This window comes from Acinonyx jubatus, chromosome D1, assembly GCF_027475565.1.
Source record: "Acinonyx jubatus isolate Ajub_Pintada_27869175 chromosome D1, VMU_Ajub_asm_v1.0, whole genome shotgun sequence".
Classification (NCBI taxonomy): Eukaryota; Metazoa; Chordata; class Mammalia; order Carnivora; family Felidae; genus Acinonyx; species Acinonyx jubatus.
Window position 1 is genome coordinate 54,460,402 of NC_069390.1, and position 25,906 is coordinate 54,486,307.

The 25,906-nt window shown below is 40.0% G+C and overlaps 1 protein-coding gene across 4 annotated transcripts in view; it reads left to right on the plus strand.

Annotated features, from left to right (window-relative positions):
• RNF121 (ring finger protein 121) overlaps nucleotides 1-25,906 on the plus strand; it is a 79,534-nt gene that overhangs the window by 41,674 nt on the left and 11,954 nt on the right. For all 4 annotated transcript variants that reach the window (XM_027039724.2, XM_027039723.2, XM_027039722.2 and 1 more), the window contains exons 4-6: nucleotides 19,016-19,170; nucleotides 21,876-21,983; nucleotides 25,392-25,512. In XM_027039724.2, coding sequence (XP_026895525.1) covers nucleotides 19,016-19,170; nucleotides 21,876-21,983; nucleotides 25,392-25,512 — 384 coding nt within the window. The remainder of the gene's footprint in view (nucleotides 1-19,015; nucleotides 19,171-21,875; nucleotides 21,984-25,391; nucleotides 25,513-25,906) is intronic.

Below are 25,906 nucleotides of genomic sequence, written 5' to 3' on the forward strand. Positions count from 1 at the left end.
ATGAGGTGAGCTTGGGATCTTTCTATTCCATCTTCCCTGGAAGTCTCAGCACCACACTTTTGATTACTATAGCAACCTGGTAAGTTCTGAAATTGGGAAGTGTGAGTCCTCTTAATTTGTTCTTTTTCCAGATTGTTTTGATTATTGTGTCCCTTGAAATTTCTTATTAATTTTTAAGATGAGTTTTGCCATTTCTGCAAAAAGGGAGTTGTGATTTTGATAAGGATTGCAACAATCTGTAGATTACTTTGGGGAGTATTGCCATTTGTGACTATGAATTATCTTTTTATGTATTAAGATCCTCCTTAATTTCATTGTTTTGTGGTTTCCAACATATAAGTTTTGTACCTCCTTTGTTAAATGTATTCCTAATATTTTGTTTTGGATACTATTGTGATTGGAATTGTTTTCTTAATTTTCTTTTTGTATTCATTGTTAATATATGGAAATATAGCTGGCTGTTGTGTGTTGATTTTGTGTCTTGCAACTTGGCTGAATTTGTTTATTAATTTTAATAGTTTTTTTATGGATTTGTTAGGATTTTCTATATATGACTTCTCTTCCAGTTGGATTTTTTTTCTCTTATCTTGCTTAATTGCTCTGGATAGAACTCCAGTACAATGTTGAATAGCAATGGTGAAATGGGCATCCTTCTCTTTTTCCTGATCTTAGAGGGAAAGTTTTTTTTTTTTAATTAATGTTTATTTATTTATTTTGAGAGAGAGAAAGAGAAAGCATGTGTGCATGAGCAGGGGAGGGGCATAGAGAGTGAGAGAGAGAATCCCAAACAGGCTTCGCCCTGTCAGGCGTAGTGAACCATGAGATCATGACCTGAACCAAAATCAAGAGTTGGATACTTAAGTGAGCCACCCAGGTGCCCTTCAGAGGGAAAGCTTTTAGTCCTTAATCTTTAAATGTGTGAGCTGTGGGTATTTCGTAAGTGCCCTTTATCATAATGAGTAAGTTCCCTTCTGTTTCTAGTTTGTTGAGTGTTTTTATCATGAATGAGTGTTGGGTTTCTCAGATCCTTTTTCTACATCAGTTGAGAGGATCATGTGGTGCATTCTTGGTATAAATCCCAGTTGGTCATGGTGTATAATCCTTTTCATATGCTGCAGCATTCAGTTTGCTAGTTATTTTGTCAAGAATTGTTATCTCTATCTTCATGAGGGATGTTAGTTTGTAGTTTTATTGTCATGTGTGTGTCCCTTCATGTGTTTGTCTTCCTTTGATATCAAGGTAATGCTGGCCTCATAGGATGAGTTAGGAAGTGTTACCTTCTTTTGCTTTTTGAACAATAGAATTTTGGTGTAGTTTAAAATGCCTTGAAGTGAGAGTCAGCTGATATAAGATCTATTTCTAATGCTGTTGTTAATTAGCACTGGACCATGGGCACATTACTCTAAGCCTCTGTTTCCTCATGCCCATGTTTCATCTTTAAAGTGAGTAGTTAAGAGTACATGATTGCTAAAGTCTTTTCAAGCTTTAACATATTTTTCTGTTGTTATTTTATGTAATTCCAAAGGCCCAGATTAAAGCTATGTAATGAGTTTTTAGGAATGTAGATATCAGCTAAATATTATTTAAAATTTTTCAGTGCACCTGGGTGGCTCAGTTGGTTAAGGGTCTGACTCTTATTAGTTCAGGTCTTGATCTCAGGGTCATGAATTCAAGTTCTGTATTAGGCTCCACTTTGGGTGTGGAGCCTACTTAAAAAAAAATTTTTTTTTTCAAGCAGTGGGAGCTGTTCCACAGTAAAATGAACTGTCTTAGGAATGATTTTCCTACCACAAGCAGCTGTATGGGCTTTTTTTGTTGTTTTGTTTTGTTTTTTGTTTTTTTAATTTTTTTTAGAAGGTGGTAAGAGTACACGCGAGTTGGGAGAGGGGTAGAGGGAGAGAATCTTTTTTTTTTTTTTTAATTTTTTTAAACTTTTTTTAATTTTTTTTTTAACGTTTTATTTATTTTTGAGACAGGGAGAGACAGAGCATGAACAGGGGAGGGTCAGAGAGAGGGAGACACAGAATCTGAAACAGGCTCCAGGCTCTGAGCTGGCAGCACAGAGCCCGACGTGGGGCTCGAACTCACGGACCTTGAGATCATGACCTGAGCCGAAATCGGCCGCTTAACCGACTGAGCCACCCAGGCGCCCCAAACTTTTTTTTTTTTTAACTCATTTTTGAGAGACAGAGTGCAAGCAGAGGAGGGGCAGAGAGGGAGACACAGAATCCGAAGCAGGTTCCAGGCTCTGAGCTGTCAGCACAGAGCCCGATGCGGGGCTTGAACCCACAAACTTTGAGATCATGACCTGAGCCGAAGTCAGCTGCTTAACTGACTGAGCCACCCAGGTGCCCCGAGAGAGAAAATCTTAAGCAAGTGCCATGCTGAGCCCTACGTGGGACTCAATCCCACAACCCTAGGATTGTGATCTGAGCTGAAATCAAGACTTGTACGCTCAACCAACTAAGCCTCCCAGGTGTCCCACAGGCTATGTTTTGGGAGGGTTTAGACAACCTCCTGTCAGGGATGTTGAGTAAGGGATTTTTGTGATTTTATTTTTCTTTTTATGGAGTAGCTGACTGGGCTTCTTTTAAGTTTTCCCTCTCAGCTATCTAATTATCAAATTAGATATCTAATTTGATAATTATCTAAATAATTAGGGGTCTCATAGGATGATAAGAGATAGAGATCTCCCTATCTAATTATCAAAAAAGATGAAGGCTTGTTTTGTTCTTAGAGGATAAAACCAAGCTGTCTAGAGGCAGGGTCAGGTTTTGTTCTGTTTTTATTTTGGTTTTGTTCTGATTATAAATGTTATACGTGTTATAAAAAATCCAAACAATATATATGTGACATAGAAATCGAAAGTGTCCAGAGAGAACTGCTATTAACACTTTATGTTTATAGATATTTTCTATGCATATAATGTTTATGACATCCATTAGGTTCTGCAATATTTTCACCTAATACTGTCCCTCAAATACCTATCTATATTAGCATGTCATCCACTTAAATTAGTAATGCATGGTATTCTTTTTTTTTTTTAAAGACAGGCAATTAAAAAAAAATTTTTTTATGTTTATTTTTGAGAGAGCGAGAAAGACAGCGTGAGCAGGGGAGGAGCAGAGAGAGACAAAGACAGAGAATCTGAAGCAGGCTCCAGGCTCCAAGCTGTCAGCACAGAGCCCAATGTGGGGCTTTAACTTGTGAGCCACAAGATAATGACCTGAGCCAAAGTCGGGCACTCAACCAACTGAGCTACCCAGGCTGATAGTATTCTTTTAAATAGATTTTTTTTATGTTTATTTATTTTTGAGAGAGGGAGCGCAAGTGGAGGAGGGGCAGAGAGAGAGGGGAACAGAGAATCTGAAGTGGTCTATGCACTGACAGTAGTGAGCCCGATGTGGGGCGTGAACTCACAAACTGTGAGATCATGACCTGAGCCAAAGTCTGGAGCTCAACCGACTGAACCACCCAGGTAGCCCTCTTTTAAATAGATTTTTAAAAAAATTTTAACCTACCTCTGCTGATAGACACCTTTTAATTAAGTTTATCACAGTTACAACAGTTCATTTATTACATACACATTTTATCTTACATACATAATCTTACATATGTATCTTACATATATAACAATATACATGATAAACTTTTTACATATATAATATGCATAGCTGTGTAAGCATTTCTGAAAATGAATTCCTAGAAATGGAATTGCCTAGTCAAAAGATAGACACATTTTAATTATTAATGGATCTTGTCGGATTGCCTTCCCAAAAAGTTATGGCAGTTTACAGTCCCACCAACAGAAGTTAATGGTGCTGTTACCCAGTATTAAAGAGAATATAGGGAATCATCAGTATTTTTAATAATCTTTGTCAATCTAATAGGGTAAAAATATCTAATTAATCATTTCTTTATTAGTGAGGTTGAGTGTTTTTTTCTTACTAGTTATTTGGTTTCTTCTATCAATTGTTCATATTATTGACTAGTTTTTATATTTGATATTTCAATTACCTTAAAATTTTTATTGAAGTATGGTTGATACAGAATGTTATATTATTTTCAGGTGTTCAACATAGTCATTCGACAGTTGCATACATTACACAGTGCTTATCATGATAAGTATATTTAGTAAGTGTCACCATACAACATTATTACAATCTTATTAACTGTATTCCCTGTGTTGTACTTTTATTTATTTATTTATAAATGTTTATTTTGAGAGAGAGAGAGAGAGAGAGAGAGAGAATGCAAGTGGGGGAGGGGCAGAGAGAGGGAGACAGTGAATCCCAAGGAGGCTCCACACTGTCAGCACAGAGCCTGATGTGGGGCTTGATTTCACAAACTGTGAAATCACGACCCTAGCCGAAAGCAGGAGTCAGTCGCTTAACTGACTGAGCTACCCAGGTGCCTCTAAGTTTATTTATATATTTTGAGAGAGAGAAAGAGAGACAGAGCATGTGTGCAAGATGGGGAGGAGCAGAAAGAGGGAGGGAGGGAGGGAGGGAGGGAGAGAGAGAGAGAGAGAGAGAGAGAGAGAGAGAGAGAGAATCCTAACCAGGCTCCATGTTGTCATCAGAGAGCCTGACATGGAGCTCAGTCCCAGGAACTGTGAGATCATGACCTTAGCAAAATCGAGAGTTGCCCCATTAAACGACTGAGCCACCCAGGTGCCCCTGTTCTGCTTTTCAATCTCCTGACTTATTTATTTTATAACTGAAAGTTTATACCTGTTAATCCCCTTCATCTATTTTACCCATCCCCCCATTCTTCTTTCCTCTGGCAACCACCAGTTTATTCTCTGTATTTATTATTTATGAGTCTCTTTCTTGTTTGTTCATTTGTTTTGTTTGTTTTTTAGATTCCACATGTAAGTGAAATTATATGGTATTTGTCTTTCTCTGTCTCACTTATTTCACTAAGCATGATACCCTCAAGGTCCATCCATGTTGTCACAAATGGTAAGGGTTCATTATTTTTGAATGGCTGCATAATAGTAAACACACACCACACAGTGCATCTCCTTTATTCATTTGTCTATCACTGGACACTTAAGTTGCTTCCATATCTTAACTCCTGTGAATAATGCTGCAATAAACTTAGATGTTGCACATATCTTTTCAAATTACTGGTTTCTTTTTTAGGGGGTGGGTGGGTGAGAAACCAATAGTGGAATCACTGGATCATGTGGTATTTCTATTTTAAATTATTTTAGGACCCTCCACACTGTTTTCCACAGTGACTGCACCTAGTTACAGTGCACTAGGCTTCCCTTTTTTTTTTTTTTTCACATTCCTTGTTATTTCTTTTTGATACTAGCCATTCTGACTGTGTGAGGTGATATCTCACTTTGGTTTTGATTTGCATTTCCCTGATGACTAGTGATGTTGAACATCTTTTCATGTACTTGTTGGCCATATGTGTGTCTTCTTGGGAAAAATGTCTGTTTGGGTCTTCTGCCCATTTTTTTTTTTAATTTTTTTTTCAACGTTTATTTATTTTTGGGACAGAGAGAGACAGAGCATGAACAGGGGAGGGGCAGAGAGAGAGGGAGACACAGAATCGGAAGCAGGCTCCAGGCTCCGAGCCATCAGCCCAGAGCCCGACGCAGGGCTCGAACCCACAGACCGCGAGATCGTGACCTGAGCTGAAGTCGGATGCTTAACCGACTGAGCCACCCAGGCGCCCCTCTTCTGCCCATTTTTAATCAGATTACTTTATTCTCCCCCTCCCCCTCCTCCTCTGTGTTGAGCTGTATACGTTCTTTATATATCTTGGGTATTAACCCCTTATCAGATATATCATTTGCAAATATCTTCTCCCATATAGTAAGTTGCCTTTTCATTTTGTTGATGGTTTCCTTTGCTGTGTAAAACCTTTTTATTTTGTTGTAGCCCAAATAGTTTATTTTTGCTCTTGCTTCCTTGCCTGAGGAGACATATCTAGAAAAATGTTGCTAAAGCTGATGTCTAAGAGATTACTATCTATGTTTTGTTTTTGGTTTTGTTTTTTTTTTAGGAGTATTATGGCTTTCAGGTCTCACATTTAGGTCCTTAGTAATTAGAAAAACACGTGTTAAAACAGCAGTGAGATATCACTGTACACCTATTAGATTGGCTAAAAACTAGAAAGCTGGATATGTCCAACTATTGGCAGGTATCAGAGACTTTAGGAACTTTTGTGTGTTCTTTATAGGTCTGAAGACTAGGGCAGGCATCATGGAGAGCACTGTGGCACTATTCAGTCAGCTGGAATATATACCTACCTGTGGCATAGCCTCAAGGGACACGTGAGAAGGGGTTCATTTAAATGTTAATTATGGCAGTTAATTGAAGAGTTGAAGGCAATCTGGGTATATGTGTCTGAATAAAAAGGTAAAATGTGGTGGATCCAAATCATGATGCTGCCTTGCAGCACATAAGATCTACCCATAAGAGCTTGGGGATCTTAAAAGCAGAGTACTGAGTGGAAAATGTAACAAACAGAAACAAATTTATTAGTGCCAACTAATAAATCAAAAGACGTGCACAAAAAATAGTTTGTAAGAACAAAAAAATATACATGTTAAACACATTAGAATGTTTGTGGGACGAAGAATGGGAATGAAAAAGAATCAAAACAACTCCCCAGAGAATGTTGTGTAAAGGAGAGGGACGTAGAAACATGAACTGTTTGAGCTTAGCTGTCAGAGCTTTAAAAAAAAAAAAAAGGTTCTTATGGCATGTTGAGGAATGATGGAATTAATTAAGTCTCTGTTTCTCTCAAATGAATGAAATATTCTGTTCTTCACTGGTGCTAGTTGGCAGCCCACCCTTTCAGTGGACACACATGACCATGGAGTGGAAAAACACTAGCTCTGTTCTCCTAGACCAGGTCTCTCAATAGGGAAATTATTCACATTTTGGGCCAGATGATTCTTTATTTTGTGGGGGACTGTCATGTGCATTGTAGGATGTTTAGCAGCATGCCTGGCCTCTACCTACTAGATGCCACTGGCATTTCCTCCCCCAGTAATGACAACCAAAAATGTCTCCAGACTTTGCCAAATGTCACCTGGGGAGGAAATTCACCCCTTATGAGAAGCGCTGTCCTAGAGCAGCATGGATGTTGCCAGTCATTAGGCTGATTATGAGCAAGTATGCCAATCGACTGGTTTCACTGTGAAAAGTATCAAACATCTCCTTGTAACTTAGGAGTTCAAGTCCATCCTTTAAGTTAAAAGAAGAAAAACTTCGTCAAAATTACCTGCTATTTGGGAACAAAAGGTCCTACTGTTCTCTGTATTTCAATGTCAGAGTACTGTTCTTTTCTATAACAGCAGCAGTAGTAATACTACCTTAAGCTGCGTATAGTTTCAATTTGTTGGTATTTTAAAAAATACTTTTCTCATCTGATATCTCATTGGAACCTCATGACAGCTTTATATGATAGTGAGGACAGGGATATATCTCCCTTTTTCAGATTAGTAAACCAGAGGGTAAAATCCTGAAGAGATTTGCCAGGAGCACATAACCATTAAATTGGGGAGCTGGATATAAAACCAAAATCTTATTCTTGGTTAAGCACCCTTTTCATGAGAGCACTCAGCCAATTTTTGAAGTTTCTCAAAAACTTCAGCAAATTGTCAGTTTCTGCCATGGTCATTTCTGTTTTTAACTCCCTTGATTTTTCCTTGATTTTTCCCTTTTGCCCAAATCCATCCTTCCCCATATTGCCTCCTCAGCCTTTCCAGCGTTTTATCACAAACTCAGAAGTGAATGGTACCAGGGAGGCAGGACTTGGGAGACAGAAGATCGGGACTGGAAACCTAGCCCAGGCCCAGCTTGCTTTTTGGCTTCTCTCTAGCTCAGTTTTCATCATCTGTTCAGAGTCTAATATTACTTAGTCCTTAGCTCCCTCAGGGAGGTCAGGGGAAGGAGTAAGTATCTATCCTGGAAAAGTATCTATCCTATTTTTAAAGATCTCCAAGGAGAAGCTTTCATCATCTCTATTACTAAACACAGTATCTTTTCAAACTCCTATCCCCTGAACTGCTGTTCCCTCCTGGGATGGAGGAGTGGCAAAATCTCCTGCGTAGAAATCTTTAAAGTACTATAGATTTGGGGCGCCTGGGTAGCTCAGTCCGTTGAGCATCCAACTTCGGCTCAGGTCATGATCTTGCTCAGGTCATGATCAGGTTTGTGAGTTCGGGCCACACGTCAGGCTCTGTGCTGACAGCTCAGAGCCTGCAGCCTGCTTCGAATTTTGTGTCTCCCTCTCTTTCTGTCCCTCCCCTGCTCACAGTCTGCCTCTCTCTGTCTCTCAAAAGTAAATGTTAAAAATTTTTTTAAAGTACTATAGATTTTTATCAGACCAACACATTAAGAGGGTGAATACAATGTGGCTAGAGAATGTGGACTAAGATGGGGAAGGGTGGTGCTAATCTACTTTCTATGAGAAGGAAAAACTTTCCTTCTCCGACTGTAATAAAAACTTCCTAAGTGTGATGCATACATCAGCTTTCTCTGAGACTTGCCTACTCTTTAGGCTCATTTCTCACACCTCCCTCAAACATTAGTTGTATTTTCTCAAATATACCACATTTCCTTATCTTGGAACACTCATCATGATGCCTTTCTCTACTTACACCTACTAGGCCATTAGGACAGAGATCCAAGGTTGCTTTCTTCAGGAAGACTAACTTGGTTCCCCCATGTTGAGTGAAAACTTCTCCTCTACTTTCTTGGCCACCAGGGCTTAATGCATTATAGCACTTACCATACTGCATTATAATTGGTTTTTTCTCCTCAGTAGATTTAAGTTCTTGAGGAAGTTTTGTTTTTTATCTCTGGATTCTGCAGTCCTTACTTAGCATGGTGTACAGTAAGTGCTCAGTAAGTGTTAAATTACTGCTTGACTGACTCTTGGTGGGAGAGAAGACGACTTGGGGGAAAAGATGAAATTTTAGTTATTAGAAGAGTAGTTGTAAGAAATAGGAAGTAGGGCGGGCGCCTGGGTGGCTCAGTTGGTTAGGCGTTGATCTTAGCTCAGGTCTTGATCTCAGGATTATGAGTTCAGGCCCTGTGTTGGACTCTGCCCTGTTTGTGAAACCTACTTAAAAAAGAAAGAAAGAAAGAAAGAAACAGGAAGTAAATGTACTGCGTGGCACTCTAAAGGACAAGAGTTGGACCCAGAGGCAGAAGGTACACAAAGGCAGATTTTTCAGGTTGGCATCAGGGAAGAACTATCTAGCACATCTATTAGCAATGGAATGGTCTGCCTCATGTGGTAAGGTTGACTGTGCCAGGGCTGTGGTAGGAGGCAATTGCCAACTAAGTTTCTGCCCTGTAGAGTATTCTAGCAATGTGTGGAGTCATACTTGATCACAGAACTACACTGAATATTTGAGCTTACTGGGCCTCTGGACAGTCTTCAGATAACTGAAAGTAATAGCTGTGCCTTCCTGTAGTTCCCCAGGCCTGTTATCCTAGGCTTTCAGCTGGTCTTTATGTAATTTGGTTTCTAGACCAAATCCTGGCTGCTCCCTTATGGCCACTTTTCTTTGTCGTATTCTTTGTACATTGTGGTCTCAAGACCTAATCCCAGGGCCCTAAGGATGCTTTGACAGAGCAGAGAACAGTAGAGTTGCTTGCTGCCTCGTTCATTCTGGATATACTCCTAGTTAAAAAGCGTAAGGTTGCCTTGGCTTTTTTGGCAGCAGCCCTTTTGGCATATATTCCCTGGCAATTTGTGGTCAACTGAAACCCCTAGATCTGTTCCACATGAACTGCTATTAAGCCATTCCTTTTCCATCCTATACTTGGTAGTTGGTTCGGTTTCATTATATGGTTTTTGTTCTTCATTTTGACTTATTAGCCCTTAGAATCTTAGAGCTAGAAGAACTCTAGAAGAAGTCTAGAAACAAGCTTTATTCATTTTGGACCTTGCTTGTTTCTTCCATGTTCACTATCTTGTTTTTCCCAGCTCTTAAACGTTATGCTGTCCACAGTTTGGTAAGCAGGTCCTCTGCATTTTCATCCAAATCATTCATGAAATTATTGATCAGAGCTGTGAAGCATATCCCAGACACCTTTCTCCGGTTGACCTCTCTCCATTTATCAGCATTTTTTTCAAGCTGATTGTTCTGTTAGCTGTGAGTCTCGTGCTTTGCTCTACTAGCTGGCTATGTAGTTTTCAATTCATCCTTTATATTCCTTTTCAGCCAAGCATGGTAGGTAATCACTACCCCCACAACATAAGGAAATACAGACGTGATAAGAATCCCGAAAGCCAAAAGCACCACGCATGAGAAGATTGGAAAGGCAGCTGGTGCCCAGGGGAGGATTGATCTGGGAGCTCTTTTCTGATTTTTCATGAATTATAGCTTCTGAGATGAAAAAAATCTAAAAGTCCATTTAAATATCATCTAGCTCTTTTTTTTTTTTTAATTTACATCCAAATTAGTTAGCATATAGTGCAACAATGATTTCAGGAGTAAATTCCTTCGTGCCCCTTACTCATTTAGCCCATTCCCCCCTCCCGCACCCCCTCCTGTAACCCTCTGTTTGTTCTCCATATTTATGAGTCTCTTCTGTTTTGTCCCCCTCCCTGTTTTTATATTATTTTTGTTTCCCTTCCCTTATGTTCATCTGTTTTGTCTCTTAAAGTCCTCATATGAGTGAAGTCATATGATTTTTGTCTTTCTCTAATTTCACTTAGCATAATACCCTCCAGTTCCATGCACGTAGTCGCAAATGGCAAGATTTCATTCTTTTGGATTGCCGAGTAATACTCTAGTGTGTGTGTGTGTGTGTGTGTGTGTGTGTGTGTGTGTGTACACACACCACATTTCACATTTTCTTTATCCATTCATCCATCAATGGACATTTGGGCTTTTTCCATACTTGGGCTATTATTAATAGCGCTGCTGTAAACATGGGGGTGCATGTGCCGCTTCGAAACAGCACACCTGTATCCCTTGGATTAATGCCTAGTAGTGCAATTGCTGGATCGTAGGGTAGTTCTGTTTTTAGTTTTTTGAGGAACCTCCATATTGTTTTCTAGAGTGGCTGCACCAGCTTGCCTTCCCAAAATATCATCTAGCTCTTATTGTTAGCATCTAACATCAGCATTTCAACTGTATAGCCTTGTGGAGAGATAGGTGAGATAGAGCTATTCTTATTTTCCAGATTGGAGAAGCTGGGATTGTCCCTCAGTAAATGTTTGCAGAATGGATCAATGAATAGGTTTCAGGTTAGTCTTCACTTCAGTTTTGTATTTGTAGACTCAGGGAAAGAAAAGTAAATGGCTTTCAGTTTTCCCCTCCAGCTGGTCAAATCTAAGCCCCTTCAGAACTAGACAAGAGCTCTGCCTCTTCCAGGCAGTCTTCCTGATGGCTCTTGCCCACAGTGCTACATCTTTCCTCTGAACTCTCATGTTAGTAATTGATGCTTTGCTGATTGTGCTTGATGGCTGCTCAATTCATGTATTTGTCTCATTATCCCAAATCCTGGAAGAGAAATTAGGGGCAAAAGCTTTCCATTACTTCGTGCACTTGAACAAATGATTTAACCTAATTTGTCTGTGTAAAGTATTGCCAGCAGGTGGCACCAGAGTCCCTGACAGTGTTCTGAAAATCTTGGGTAACTCCATCATTTACATATTGCCAAGCTGCCACTAAAAATGCCTTCCTTAATGAAGAAGCTTCAGTTTACTTATTAAATTAAGCAAAATGCTAATAAATACTATAGTAGAAATCAACTAGGCAAAATTGTAACCTAACAGTTTTGTCATGGGAGGCTGTTCTGTTTACTCAGCTGCTTTGCTTTGCCGCTTGTCAGGTACTGCTGTCTAGGCCCTGAACAGAATCTGGCTTTCAGGCTTCCCAGAGAGTGTCCAGGTACCTGAAAGTAGCCTCAAATCCTTGGTTTATGTTTTTAGATAATTTATTTTTCCTGGAAAGGAAAATTAAGAATTATAAAGAAATTGCTATGACCCTACCACTTGTTTTCCCCCTGGAGGTTTTGGTGATTTTTAAAATATTGTTTATTGCAGTATATAAGTTGACACATACTTTACATCAGTTTCAGGTTGTACAACATAGTGATTCCACAGGTCTATATGTTACGCTATGCTCGCTACAAGTGTGAGCGTAGTATCCATCTATCACCATACAACACTATTACATATTCCATATGGTGTACCTTTTATCCCTGTGACTTACTCATTCCATAATTGGAATTCTGTATCTCCTACTCGCCTTCATCCATTTGCCCATCCCCCTATCTCCTTCCCCCCTGGCAGTCTTCAATTGGTTCTCTCTGTTTGAGTCAGTTTCTGCTTTTTGTTTGTTCATTTGTTTTGTTGGTTTTTTTTTTTTTATTCTATATATAAGTGAAATCATATGGTATTTGTCTTTCTGTGTTTGAGTTCGCTTAGCATAATACCCTCTAGGTGTATCCATGTTGTCACAAATGGCAAGATCCCCACTCCCCCATTTTTTTTTGTTTTTTGTTTTTTTGTTTTTTTTGAGAGAGACAGCATGAGCAGTAGAGGGAGATAGAATCTTAAGCAGGCTCCATGCACAGCTCACAGGCCGACTCAGGGCTCAGTCGCAAGACTCTGAGATTATGATCTGAGCCGAAATCAAGAGTCAGAAGCTTAACCACCTGAGCCACCCAGGTGCCCCAAGATCTCCCTTTTTATGGCTGAATAATATTCCATTGTGTATATGTATGTATATGTATATATATATATACACATACACATATATCTATATCTATATAGATATAGATATAAAGATATATATACACCACATCTTCTTTATCCATTCTTCTACCAGTGAACACTTGGGTTACTTCCATATCTTGGCTACTGTAAGTACTCCTGCATTAAACATAGGGGTGCAGATATCTTTTCAAATTAGTGTTTTGGGTTTTTTGGGGTAAATATCTAGGAGTGGAATTACTGGTATTTCTATTTTGAATTTTTTGAGGAACCTCCATCCTGTTTTTAACAGTGGCTGCACCAATTTATATTCCACCAACAGTGTAAGAGGGTTCCTTTTCCTTTTCTTTTCTATTTTGGGGGGGGGAGCAAGTGAGTGAGGGGCAGAGAGGGAGAGAGAGAGAGGGGTGGGGCTTACCCGAAGCGGGGCTCAAGCTCACCCGATGCGTGACTCAAACTCACGAACCATGAGATCATGACCTGAGCCAAAGTCAGATGCTTAACCAACTGAGCTACCCAGGCGCCTCCTCTTCTTTCTTTCTCTCTTTCTTTAATTTATTTAAATGTTTATTTATTTATTTATTTTGAGAGAGGGGGAGGGGCAGAGAGAGTGAGAGACAGAGAGAGAGAGAGTGAGAGAGTTAGTTCCAAGCAGGCTCTGTGCTGTGCTGTCAGCGCAGAGCATGAAGCAGGGCTCAAACTCACAAACTGTGAGATCATGACCTGAGCCAAAACCAAGAGTCTGATGCTTAACTGACTGAGCCACCCAGGTGCCCCTTCTGTTCATTTCTAATCAGATTGTTTTTTTGCTGTTGAGTTGTATAAGTGCTTTGTATATTTTGAATATTAGCCCCTTATCAGATATATCATTTGCAAATTCCCTCTCCCTTTCAGTAGGTTGCCTTTTCATTTTATTGATGGTTTTATTTGCTGTACAGAAGTTTTCTATTTTGATGTAGTCTAAATAGTTTAATTTTGCTTTTGTTTCTCTTGGCTGACGAGACATATGTAGAAACACATTTCTGAGGTTGATGTCAGAGAAGTTACTGTCTGTGTTTTCTTTTAGGAGGTTTATGGTTTCAATTCTCACATGTAGGTCTTTAATCCATTTTGAGTTTATTTTTGTGTATGGTATAAGAAAATGGTCCAATTTCATTCATTCTTTTGCATGTAAGCTGTCCAGTTTTCCCAGCACCAATTTTTTTCATATTTCTTTATTTAAAAAAATTTTTTTAATGTTTATTTCTGAGAGAGACAGAGACAGAGTGTGAGCAGGGGAGGGCAGAGAGAGAGGGAGGCACAGAATCTGAGGCAAGCTCTAGGCTCTGAGCTGTCAGCACAGAGCCTGACACGGGGCTTGAACTCACAAACTGTGAGATCATGACCTGAGCTGACGTCTGATGCTTAACCAACTGAGCCACCCAGGCACCTCCCCCCAGCTTTTTTTTTTTTTTTAATTTACATCCAAGTTAGTTAGCATATAGTGCAATAATGATTTCAGGAGTAGAATCCAGTGATTCATCCCCTATGTGTAACACCGAGTGCTCATCCCAACAAGTGCCCTCCTTAATGACCCTTGCCCATTTAGCCCATCCCCCACCCCACAACCTGTTTGTTCTCTGTAAGAGTCTCTTATGTTTTGTACCCCTCCCTGTTTTTATATTATTTTTGCTTCCCTTATGTTCATCTGTTTTCTATCTTAAATTCCACACGAGTGAAGTTACACGATATTTGTCTTTCTCTAATTTCACTTAGCATAATACACTCTAGTTCCATCCATGTTGTTGCAAATGGCAAGATTTTATTCTTTTTGATTGCTGAGTAGTACTCCATTGTATGTATATATACCACATTTTCTTTATCCATTCATCTGTCAATTGGCATTTGGGCTCTTTCCATACTTTGGCTATTGTCAATAGTGCTGCTATAAACATTGGGGTGCATGTGCCCCTTCAAAACAGCACACCTGTATCCTTTGGATACCCAGCACCAAATATTGAAAAGACTGTCTTCACCCCATTGAATATTCTTGCCTTCTTTGTCATAGATTAATTGACTATACAAGCATGGGTTTATTTCTGTACTCTTTCTTTTGTTCTGTTGATTTATGTGTCTGCTGTGCTTGCTTCAGGAGCACATATACTGAAATTGGAACAATTTGTATGTTTGTTTTTGTGCCACTACCATACTGTTTTGATTAATGTAGCTTTATAGTATATCTTGAAACCTGGGATTGTGAAGCCTCCAGCTTTGTTTTTCTTTCTCAAGATTGCTTTGGCTATTTGGTGTCTTTGCAATTCCATACAAATTTTATTTTGGCTGTTTGGTGTCTTTGCATTCTAGTTTTGTGAAAAATGCTATTTGTGTTTTGGTACAGATTATGTTGAATCTGTAGATTGCTTTGGTTGGTATGGACATTTTAACAATATTCTTCCAATCCATGAGCATGGAATATTTTTCCATTTGTGTTGTCTTCAGTTTGTTTCATCAGTGTCTTATAGTTTTCATAGTACAGGTATTTCACCTCCTTAATTAAATTTATTCCTAGGTATTTTATTCTTTTGGTGCAATTGTAAATGGAATTTTTTCTTATTTTCTCTTTCTTCTTCATTACTAGTATATAGAAAGGCAACAGATTTCTGTATATTTAATTTTTATCCTGAAACTTTACTGAATTCATATATTACTTCTAACAGTTTTTTATGTATACTATCATGTCATCTACAAATAGTGTTGGTTTAACTTCTTCCTTACCAATCTAGATGCCTTCTATTTCTTTTTCTTGTCTGATAGCTATGGCTAGGACTTCAAGTACTATGTTGAATAAAAGTGGCAAGAGTGGATATTCTTGTCGTGTTCCTGATCTTAGAGAAAAAACTTTTGTTTTTTCACCATTGAGTATGATGTTGGCTGTGGGTTTGTCATATATGGCCTTTACTATGTTGAGGTATGTTTTCTGTATCCCTACTTTGTTGAGTTTTTATCATGAATAGATATTGAATTTTGTCACATGCTTTTTCTGCATCTATTGAGATGATCCTATGATTTTTATCCTTTATTTTGTTAATGTGGAATATGATTTGTGAATATTTAATCATCCTTGTATCCCCAGAATAAGTCCCACCAGATCATGGTGCACTGTCCTTTGGTTGTTGAATGTGGTTGCTAATATTTTGTTGAGTTATTAATCTGTGTGCATTCAGGATATTGGCCTATAGGTGGGTTTTTGTTTGTTTGTTTGTTTGTTTGGTGGAGGTTTTTTTGTTTGTTTGGTTGGTTGGTTGGTTGGTTGGTTTTTGTAGCATCTTTGTATGGTTTTGGTATCAAGGTAATGCTGGCCTCATAGAGAAGCTTTCTTTCCTTTTCTTATCTTCCAATTAGTTTGAGGAAGATAGGTATTAACTTGTCTTTAAATGGTAGAATTTACCTGTGAAGCCATCTGGTCCTTGGTTTTTGTTTTATGGTAGGTTTTTGATTACTGATTCAATTTCATTACTAATAATTGGTCTCAGATTTTCTGTTTGTGCCAGGTTCAATATGGGATGATTGTATGTTTCTAGGAGTTTATCCAGTTTTTCTAGGTTGTCCAGTTTTTTTGGTATATAATTTTTTTGTAGTGGTCTCTTAAGTTCTTTGTATTTCTGTGGTGTCGGTTGTTATCTCTTTTTTGTTTCTGATTTTATTTGGGTCCTTTTTTTTTTCTTGATGTCTCTGGCTAAAGGTTTATTCATACAACCAGCTCTTGTTTCATTGATCTTTTCTATTGTTTGTTTGTTTCTTTTGTCTCTCTCTCTCATTATAACCCCACTACTTTCAATATGTTGATTATTTTGGTTGCCAACTGCAGTCTTTGCTCCCTTATGACAGTTGACTTTATGCAGTTTTGATAATGTGAAGCCATAATAAGAGCTCTCATTTACTGAATGCTTACTATGAATTATGCACTCTACTTGTTTTTTTATATAAGAGCTATTATATTGAATACTTACATTGTATTTATTACATTACCTATATTAAATGCTTACTTTGTTGGGCCTTGTTCCAAGAACTTTCCATGAATTAATTCACTTAACCTATACAATCTTTTGAGAGAGATGCTGTTAATCCTATTTTACAGTTCAGAAAACTGAGACTTATCAGGGTTAAGTGACTTGCCTAAGGTAATACAGTAAATAGCTGTATTGAGATTCATATCTAGATCTCTTTAATTCTAAAATCTCTGGTCATTTCAGTGTATTATTCTACCTTGTTTTTCATTCTTTTTTATTTATTTTTTATTTTTTTAAGTTTTTTTTTTTAATGTTTATTTATTTTTAAGAGAGAGAGAGACAGACAAACCATGAGCAGGGGAGGGGCAGAGAGAGAAGAGACACAGAATCTGAGGCAGGGTCCAGGCTCTGAGCTGTCAGCACAGATCCCATCGCAGGGCTCAAACTCACGAACCATGAGATCATGACCTGAGCCAAAGTCAGACACTTAACCAACTGAACCACCTGGGCACCCCTCGTTCTTTTCTTTTCTTTTTTTTTTTTTAATTTTTTAATGTTTATTTTTGAGAGAGACAGAGACAGAGTGTGCAAGTGGGGGAAGGGCAGAGAGAGAGGGAGATAACAGAATCCAAAGCAGGCTCCAGGCTCTGAGCTGTCAGCACAGAGCCTGAAGCAGGGCTTGAACTTGGGAATGACGAGATCATGACCTGAGCCCATCTCATGCTTAACTGACTGAGTCACCCAGGTGCCCATGTTTAGTCATTCTTTAATGGTTTCTATTTGAACTTTAAAAAAAATTTTTTTAATGTTTATTTTTGAGAGAGAGAGACAAAGAGAGACAGAGCACAAGTGGGGGAGGGACAGAGAAATAGGGAGAGACAGAATTTGAAGCAGGCTCCAGGCTTCCAGCTGTCAGTACAGAGCCCGATGCAGGGCTCGAATTCACGAACTATAAGATCATGACCTGAGCTGAAATTGGACGATCAACCGACTGAGCCACCCAGGCACCCCTCTATCTGAACTTCTAAAAAGCATCTAAAGATTAATAGAATCATTAATCAAAGGTTTGATTTATATTTTTCTCTTGCTGCTAGACTATTAGCTCCTTGAGAACAGGGACTAAGGGTCATGTTTATTTCTGCATTTCTCTTTCCATTAAATGCAAACTAAATTCTTGATGTACTTACTGAACGCTGCCTTCGCTCTCCCAGGAAATCTGAGATACAAGGCTGCTTAACAGAAGAACCTTAGCATGTTAGAACTTGAAGGGGTTTGAAAAATCAAGTCAAGCCTTTCCCTCAAGGAGGAAGAACCTTCCTGGGTGACCCAGTGAGTTGGAGGCAGACAGAATTAGAATCTAGGTCTTTTGGGGTTCTTCTGGGCCATCTGGTTTAAAGGGCCTAACCCTGTCCCTAAATTGCTCCCTCTCTCTGTTTCTTCCTTCTTCCTTTTCTTTCCTTTTTCCTTTCTCTCTTTCGCTCATGATGTGAGATGAGTAGCTTTACACCCTTATAGCTTTAAGCCTAAGAGTTACAAAGCAAGGCAATATTTTTTCATTTCTTTTACACTGATGCCTAGACTTATTCCTGATTATGCCTTTGTTCAATCCAGAATAGTAAGGTAGTGGGGATTTGACTGCCTAAGGATTTTGGGTGTTACCCTGTATGTAGGGGACCATTAGAGGGTTGTAAGCAAGGGAATGACATGTTCAAGACTATATATTAGAGAGACACTTGGGTGGCTCAGTCACTTAAGCGTCTGACTCTTGATCTCAGCTCAGGTCTTGATCTCAGAGTCGTGAGTTCAGGCCCCATGTTGGGCCATGCACTGGGTGTGAAGCGTACTTAAAAAAGAAAGAAAGAGAGAGTGGGAGGGAGAGAAAAAGAAAGAAAGAAAGGGAGGGAGGGAGGAAGGAAGAAGAGAGAGAAAGAAAAGGAAAGAGAAGAAAAGAAAAGAAAAGGAAAAGAAAGACTGTATGTTAGAATTACCATTCCAGACTCCTGGAAACGGTAGATTGGAGAGGGAGACACTGAATGCAGGGAGATTGAATAAAGAGGTCATTGCAGTGAGGCAGGCAAGGGCTGGCAAGGGCTGGCAAGAGCTGGCAAGGGCTCACCTGGAAAGGAAAGAATATGTACAACAGTTAGGTGAGGGATGAAAGGGAGGTGTCAGGCATGGTCCTAGGTTTCTAAGTTGGATCACTAAGAGGTGCTCTGTCCAAATTTGGAAATCTAGGAGAGGATCAGGCTGAAATGGACTCGTGGATAGAGCTACAGAGGGAGCTGGCTAGAGCTGAAGTGCTTGTGTTTGTGTTTCAGATGGTGACCCTCTTTCAGATGTGGGTTGTTCCCCTCTATTTCACAGTGAAGCTGCACTGGTGGAGGTTCCTAGTGATCTGGATCTTGTTCTCTGCTGTCACAGCTTTTGTCACCTTCCGAGCCACCCGAAAACCTCTAGTACAGACAACCCCAAGGTGAGAGATTAGGTAGTGGGGAAGAGGAGCTAGGTTTCCTGAAGCTAATGGGTTGGAATGCATTGGGGTTGGAATGGGTTTAGACTGAAAAAATTGTAACTTTTATTTGCCAAGATTACTTGGCATGGGGTTCCACCAAAACAAGCTGATTGGGAGAACTATCCCCCCTTCACAGATTAAAAATCATAAAATATTTCCCTGTAGCTTACCTTAGAGTTTATATCAAGGTTTATTTATATTAAAAGCAACCAAAATAAGTAAGCAAATTCTGGTGATCATTGTCTCATTTTAAATGTTTTTGTGTGTGTGTGTGAACCCTTCTCTAATCTCTAAATTAGATTTTCTATTGTATTCTTTTATAGGCCCTGTAGTTTTCCAACATAGAACTTATCACAAAATATTGAGTGTCTATCTCCCCCACTAAACTATAATTGTGAGATCAGGAACCACATGTATTTTGGTTGTCACTGTATATCCAGGCCCTACCACAGGGCCTGGCACATAGGAGCCTACTCTGTAAATTTTTGTTGAATGAATGAATCTCAGCAAATGTGCAATTTTTCAACAAATAATACTTCCTTCTTGGGTCACAAAGCAGCCCCCGCCTGTATTATTCTTTGCATTTTATCCAAATGCGTTTCTAGTTTGATCCTCCCAACCAGCTTGTGAGGTCATTTAATATCTGTACTTGACAGAGAGAGATTTTCTCATTCATTCATTCATTCAACAAGCACCTGCTATGTGTCAGGCCCTGTGCTGAGCGCTGGGGATACAGAACTGGATAAGACATGGTCCCTGCCCTCAAGGAATGCTCGGTTTAATGGAGGAGATGGACAAGAAAGCAGCTGTTTCAGTGCAGTTGGTAAGTGCTGTGAGACATGTGTGTACGGATCCAGGAGAGCCTAGCAGAGGAAATAGCCAGCCTCAAAGTTGTAACTACCTGAACCAAAGTCTTCCAAATTGCAAGTTGCTCTTTTCCCCATGCATTTTATGTTCTGCTTTACTATAGGTCTTCCTTTGGCCTTCTGAGTATCATTTTATATGGTAAAATTGATCTTCAAGGTGAAGTTGGTGATTGAGAAGCTCCTCTCTGGCTATGGTAGTTGACATTAAGGACTGTTAGAAAAGATAGAGGCTCTGGAGCCAGATGGATGTGGATGGGAAACCCCAGCCCTGCCAATTGTTAATTATATGACTTGTTTGGCTTCACCTTTCTGAGCCTTGAATTTTTTATCCTTACAAATGTGATGATAATTGCTACCTCATATAGGGTGATATGAAGACAAAGTGTGAAAAAGCACTTTAAGAATCACTAAGTAACAAACAGTATCAACTTGTAGATAAAATGACTGAAAATGTGTCTATAACATGGGAAGTTTTTTATCACGATAACTAACATTTGATAGTGCTTTATAATTTCAGAGCACTTTCATAAACATTCACGTTTATTCATGTAGTAGTTATTGAGCGTGTATTATATACACCAGGAAATGGGTTCTGTACAATCCATTGAGGAAGGCATCATGGTTTTCCCCTGTAATACAAAAAATAAACTTGTCTTAGAGTGGTGATTTGACTTACCTGGAATTACCCAGCAAATAATACTTACTTAATCCAGATTCCACCTAAAATTCCACATCCTTTCCACTATCTCACTCCCATCTGATCAGTGCAAACCCTGGGTAATGGAGCTCTGTGTGGGTTTTGCTTTGTGTAAAATGTTTGGGGCCTTTCCCTTTCCTGAGAACTGATCACCACTTGCTTAGCTGTAGCAGGGAGGCATAGGCAGGGACCTTGAGTTTCTTCCCTGAGGCGGTGCACAGTTGGCAGTAACTTGGCCTCAGTAGCCAGGCAAGCTTGAGTTGTTTATTCAAGCAAATTGTTCCTTTGTTCCCACCACAGATAGAGTAGTTGCTCCTGATATCAGGGACCTGCCTCCATAGCATTTAAAAAGGCCCTGCTACGTTCAGGGAACCATCTTTCCTCTCTGAACCTGGCTGGGGTCAGCCAACCAGATTTCACACTCCTTTTTGTAGGGTTCTAGAGAGCACTGCTCCTCCTCCTTCACTAGCATTGTACAGCCCCACTCCACCCACCCCCCCCCACTACACACATCCAATTCAAAGGTATTCTTTGAGTGCCTCCTTCCTTATCCCTTCTTCTCCAGAAAATCATTTCAGAAGCAAATCCATTAGACACCATTTCATTATTGGCCTCTGGAAAGGAGCAAAGCAGTATTCAGGTTAACCATGCCCAACTGGAAAAGCCTATAGCTGATTCTACTTATTCATCTTCCCTTGAATTCTCTTTTCTGACGAGAACAACTAGCCTTCCCCACCTATTCCCTTCTGAGCATAGCTGTAGTTAGTAGTTTTCACTTCCTTATCCAACTAATCTGAATTTGAGATGACATAGCTGTCTGAGGTCAGCTGTGCTGTTTGTTTGAGGCCAAAACCTCCTTTTAAGGCTCTCTTTTCTTTGCTTGGTCTGGGACCAGGAAAATAGCACTAGCTCCCTGGTATGTGGAGGTGTTTCTACCATTAAGGGAGTGACCAGCTCCATTACAGTAACTAAAGTTGCTCAGTAAGTCCTAACCAAAGAACCTGCTCTCTCCATTGATGTGTGAATAAGAGGTTCTGGTAATCCAGAGGCCCCTAGGCCAGAGTTTCTGTGTCAGCTGTGCTAATATTCTTTCCTTTCTCCAGGTTGGTTTATAAGTGGTTCCTGTTGATCTATAAAATCAGCTATGCCACAGGCATTGTTGGCTACATGGCTGTCATGTTTACCCTCTTTGGTCTCAATTTATTATTCAAGTAAGTATCCTTTGCTTTTGTTTTTGCTTGTGTTTGGGGAGGAGGGGCCGGTATGGTGTACCTTTCTTCCTGGAGCAAGTCCTAGATATTAACAAGGGGGACATGGCACCAAGGATAGGACACTTGGGCTTTGGGGAATAAGGGAGGGTGAGCCCTCCCTGATTTGCACTGGCCAAGAGAAAGGAGTGTCTGGACATACAGAGTTAGAGTCCCAAATCATTGGTGATATTTTCCAAGAATTTATATTGTAATGAAAAAGTATTTTAAAAAGTAGGCATAATAATGATTATAGCCAGTTACCATTACTCCATTCATCACTGTAACAGAGCCATTTTCCTTGTCCATGTTTGTACTATCTATTGCAGCGTCCACTCTACCTGAGTGGTCTTATGTTCAGGGAGACTAGGAGTTGGCAAACTGTCCTGTGGGCCAAATTGGTCTACCTCCTGTTTTTTTCTAAGGTAAAGAAAGTTTTTATTGTAACACAGTGATACTCATTTGTTTATGCATTGTCTATGGCTGTTTTTGCAATAAAACTATAGCAGCAGAGTTTAATATTTGTGGCAAATACTATTTAGGTCACAAACCTTAAATAGTATCTAGTCCTTTACACAAAACGTTTTTTGTCAACCCCTAGACAAACTCATGTGACACAGTTGGAACCTGGCAGTAGGTTCACCCAGAAGTATACAGGGCGGGAAACAGCAGAGCGGTGTCCATAACAGTCCTTACAGTAGTTCCAGGGCTGGGATGTGAGGGAATGAGACCACCCAGATGGCTGTGGGAAACACCCTACCTCAAAAGCTTTCCCTCGCCAGTTTTAAGAATCTCCCAATTTAGATGCAGTATACTAATAAAATTGCTGCCTTGTAACGTAGCTGACATTCCACTTTTATCAGATTTCTAAGGACACACTTTTTTAGAAAGTTAACCTGTGGGCATTTAACTCCCGCTCCATTGTTGGGCACTTAGGGTGTTTTTCAGTTTCAGATAACATTGTTTTGTTGCTTCCTAAGGATATATTACCAGGAGTCAAATTCTGGCTGTTACTCCATATTGTCATAAGATTTCAAAAAGATTCGTGTCAGCGTACAAGCCCCCTCACTCCCAGTTAAGGCAGAAGCCAAGAAATCCTGGACTCTGAGACTGTAGGGTACAGTAAGTAAAGGCAGAAGAGAGTGGAAATGTGGTCTCATGGCTGAGGTGATGGGACTGTGGACTGTGGATCATGAGGAATCCTAAGCCTAGGACAGTGCACTTGAAATTACAGATTTAGGATTCAGATTTAAAGTCAGCACCACTGGACTCTTTCCCAAATTTGGCACACTGTAGGCAGGAGCCTTTTTTTTTTTTTTTTTTTTAAGTTTATTTATCTACTTAGAGAGCTGGAGAGGGGCAGAGAGCAGAGAGAAGGCGAAAGAGAGAGGATCCCAAGCAGGGCTCAAACCCACGCACTGTGAGATCACAACCAGAGCCAAAATCCAGTGTCAGACGCCTAACTGACTGAGCCATCCAGGTGCTTCAGGAGCCTTTTTGAAACTGAAAGGAGTAAGCCCTACTTTATATAGTGAGAGGATACTGTGGAATTCTTTCTTCCAGGGGTAGTACAGGCTGCAAGCAATAACAGGCTCCACAAGGATTTATAGGAACTCATTGGAATAGAGTCTAACATGTCCTATCAAAGAAAACCAAGATATTTCCAGATATCTTCCTAACCTGTGTGGTTAAAAAAACAAAAATCAAGATTCTGCATTATACTAAAGATGGCTATTCTTAAAAAAATTTTTTTAAATGTTTGTTTATTTTAGAGAGCACGTGTGAGCGGGTAGAAGGGCAGAGAGAGAGGGCTCTGCCTGAAGCAGGCTCCAGGGTCTGAGCTGTGAGCCCAGAGCCTGATGTGGGGCTCGAACTCACAAACCACGAGATCATGACCTGAGGCCAAAGTCGGATGCTTAACTGACTGAGCCACCCAGGCTCCCCAAGATGGCTGTTCTTTAAAAAAAAATTTTTTTTAACGTTTATTCATTTTTTTGAGAGACAGAGAGTGAGTGGGGGAGGGGCAGAAAGAGAGGGAGACACAGAATCTGAAGGAGGCTCTAGGCTCTGAACTGACAGCACAGAGCCCGATGCGGGGCTCCAACCCACGGACTGTGAGATCATGACCTGAGCCTACATCGGACGCTTAACCTACTGAGCCACCCAGGCGCCCCGGCTGTTCTTTTAATTACAGTTCTTTTTTATTTGCATAAACTATACCAGGAAGAAAACAGAATTGAGAGGCTTGACCATTTTTATGCTACTAATCGAGTTAATTGGTATAAGATCATGATGTCTAGTTACTAGGTTAAATATTACATGATTCATGAGTAAACTCAACTTTTTAAGATAAATATAATTTACGACTTTAAGTGAACACATACAGTTCCTGGTACAAATATTTTTAAAAAGGTTGTTTTCTATAATAAACATTTAAAGACTGAAGGTTGCAAATTATTAGTCCTTGGAATTATTAAAACAAGCCTCCTAATATACAGATAAGATCTTTGTCCTTGTTAGGAAGTAGACTTGGACCAAAATTTAACTTTGATGACATGATACAGAATATGTATAGATACAACCTAAAATTTTATGGTAACTGGTATGTATGTATTTACTAACTGACTTTATCTTTATTTCTAAAGCTGTGGATGGCAAGCTTTTTCTGTAAAGGGCCAAATCATATTTTAGACTTTATGGACAAAAGGCAAAGTCTAGGATAATATGTAGTATAACAAGAGGGGAAACTCTTCCCTTGCCCTACCTTGTTTGAGGGATGGGCTGTCTCAGATGGTGGGCATGCTTTGTGCCCACTTGCCATCAGATGAGACATTCTCAGAAGGAGGGGCCTTACAAGGGGGTGTGTGACCACTGGGATCATTTTCACTCTCTGTTCCAGTGACAACCCAGGTCCTGGTGTGCCCTTGCTCAGTCATTTCAACTTAGGCAGCTGGCTGGAGGTGAGGCAATTTGGTGAGTTGCCAACTTCCTGACTGAAATTCCACTGGTTGGTGTCCAGTGATTGCCAGCAGTGGAGTCCCCAACATGTAGGTGCCAACCAGAGTGGGCCCTAGGCAGCTGTAAGGCATGGTTGCCAGTTGGAGGAGACAGGCACTGGGAACAGAGTGGGGAAGAGGGGCACTAGGGAATACCTTGGCTTGGTCTTTGTAGCTCACAGTGCTAGCCTGTTCAGATGGTGCCAACAAGCCATATAAAAACAGGTAGCAGGCTGGATTTGTTCTTAGTGTGCCAACGCTTGCTTTAGCCCTTAAAGCCTACCACTTTAGTTGCTGCCTTATGTGTCCCACAGTAGTAATCCAAAGCAGTTGCATCTTAGGGTAGGCCTTACAGGCCATGCTGCTTCCCTTACAGGATCAAACCAGAAGATGCTATGGACTTTGGCATTTCTCTCCTCTTCTATGGCCTCTACTATGGAGTTCTTGAGCGAGACTTTGCAGAAATGTGTGCAGACTATATGGCGTCTACCATAGGGGTAAGTTCACATGGGCTTTGTTTTTTCTTTTTTTAGAGAGAGCATGTACACACACACACACACACACACACACAAGTTGGGGAGGGGCAGAAAGAGAGGGAGAGAGAATCCCAAGCAGGTCCTGCACTGTTCTTGCAGACCCTGATATGGGGCTCCATCTCACAAACCATGAGATCATGACCTGAGCTGAAATCAAGAGTCAGATCTTAACCAACTGAGCCACCCAGGTGTCCCCACACAGGCTTTTAACTGCCTCCTGACATCTCCAGACAGTTCAGGATAGCATCGCTTGTTTGATGGAAGAGATAAACCATTAAAAAAAAAATCTTTCAAGATATAAGTAGTATGGTATGGAGATTCCTTCCTTAAAATTTGGAAAGCCAGATCTCAGTTG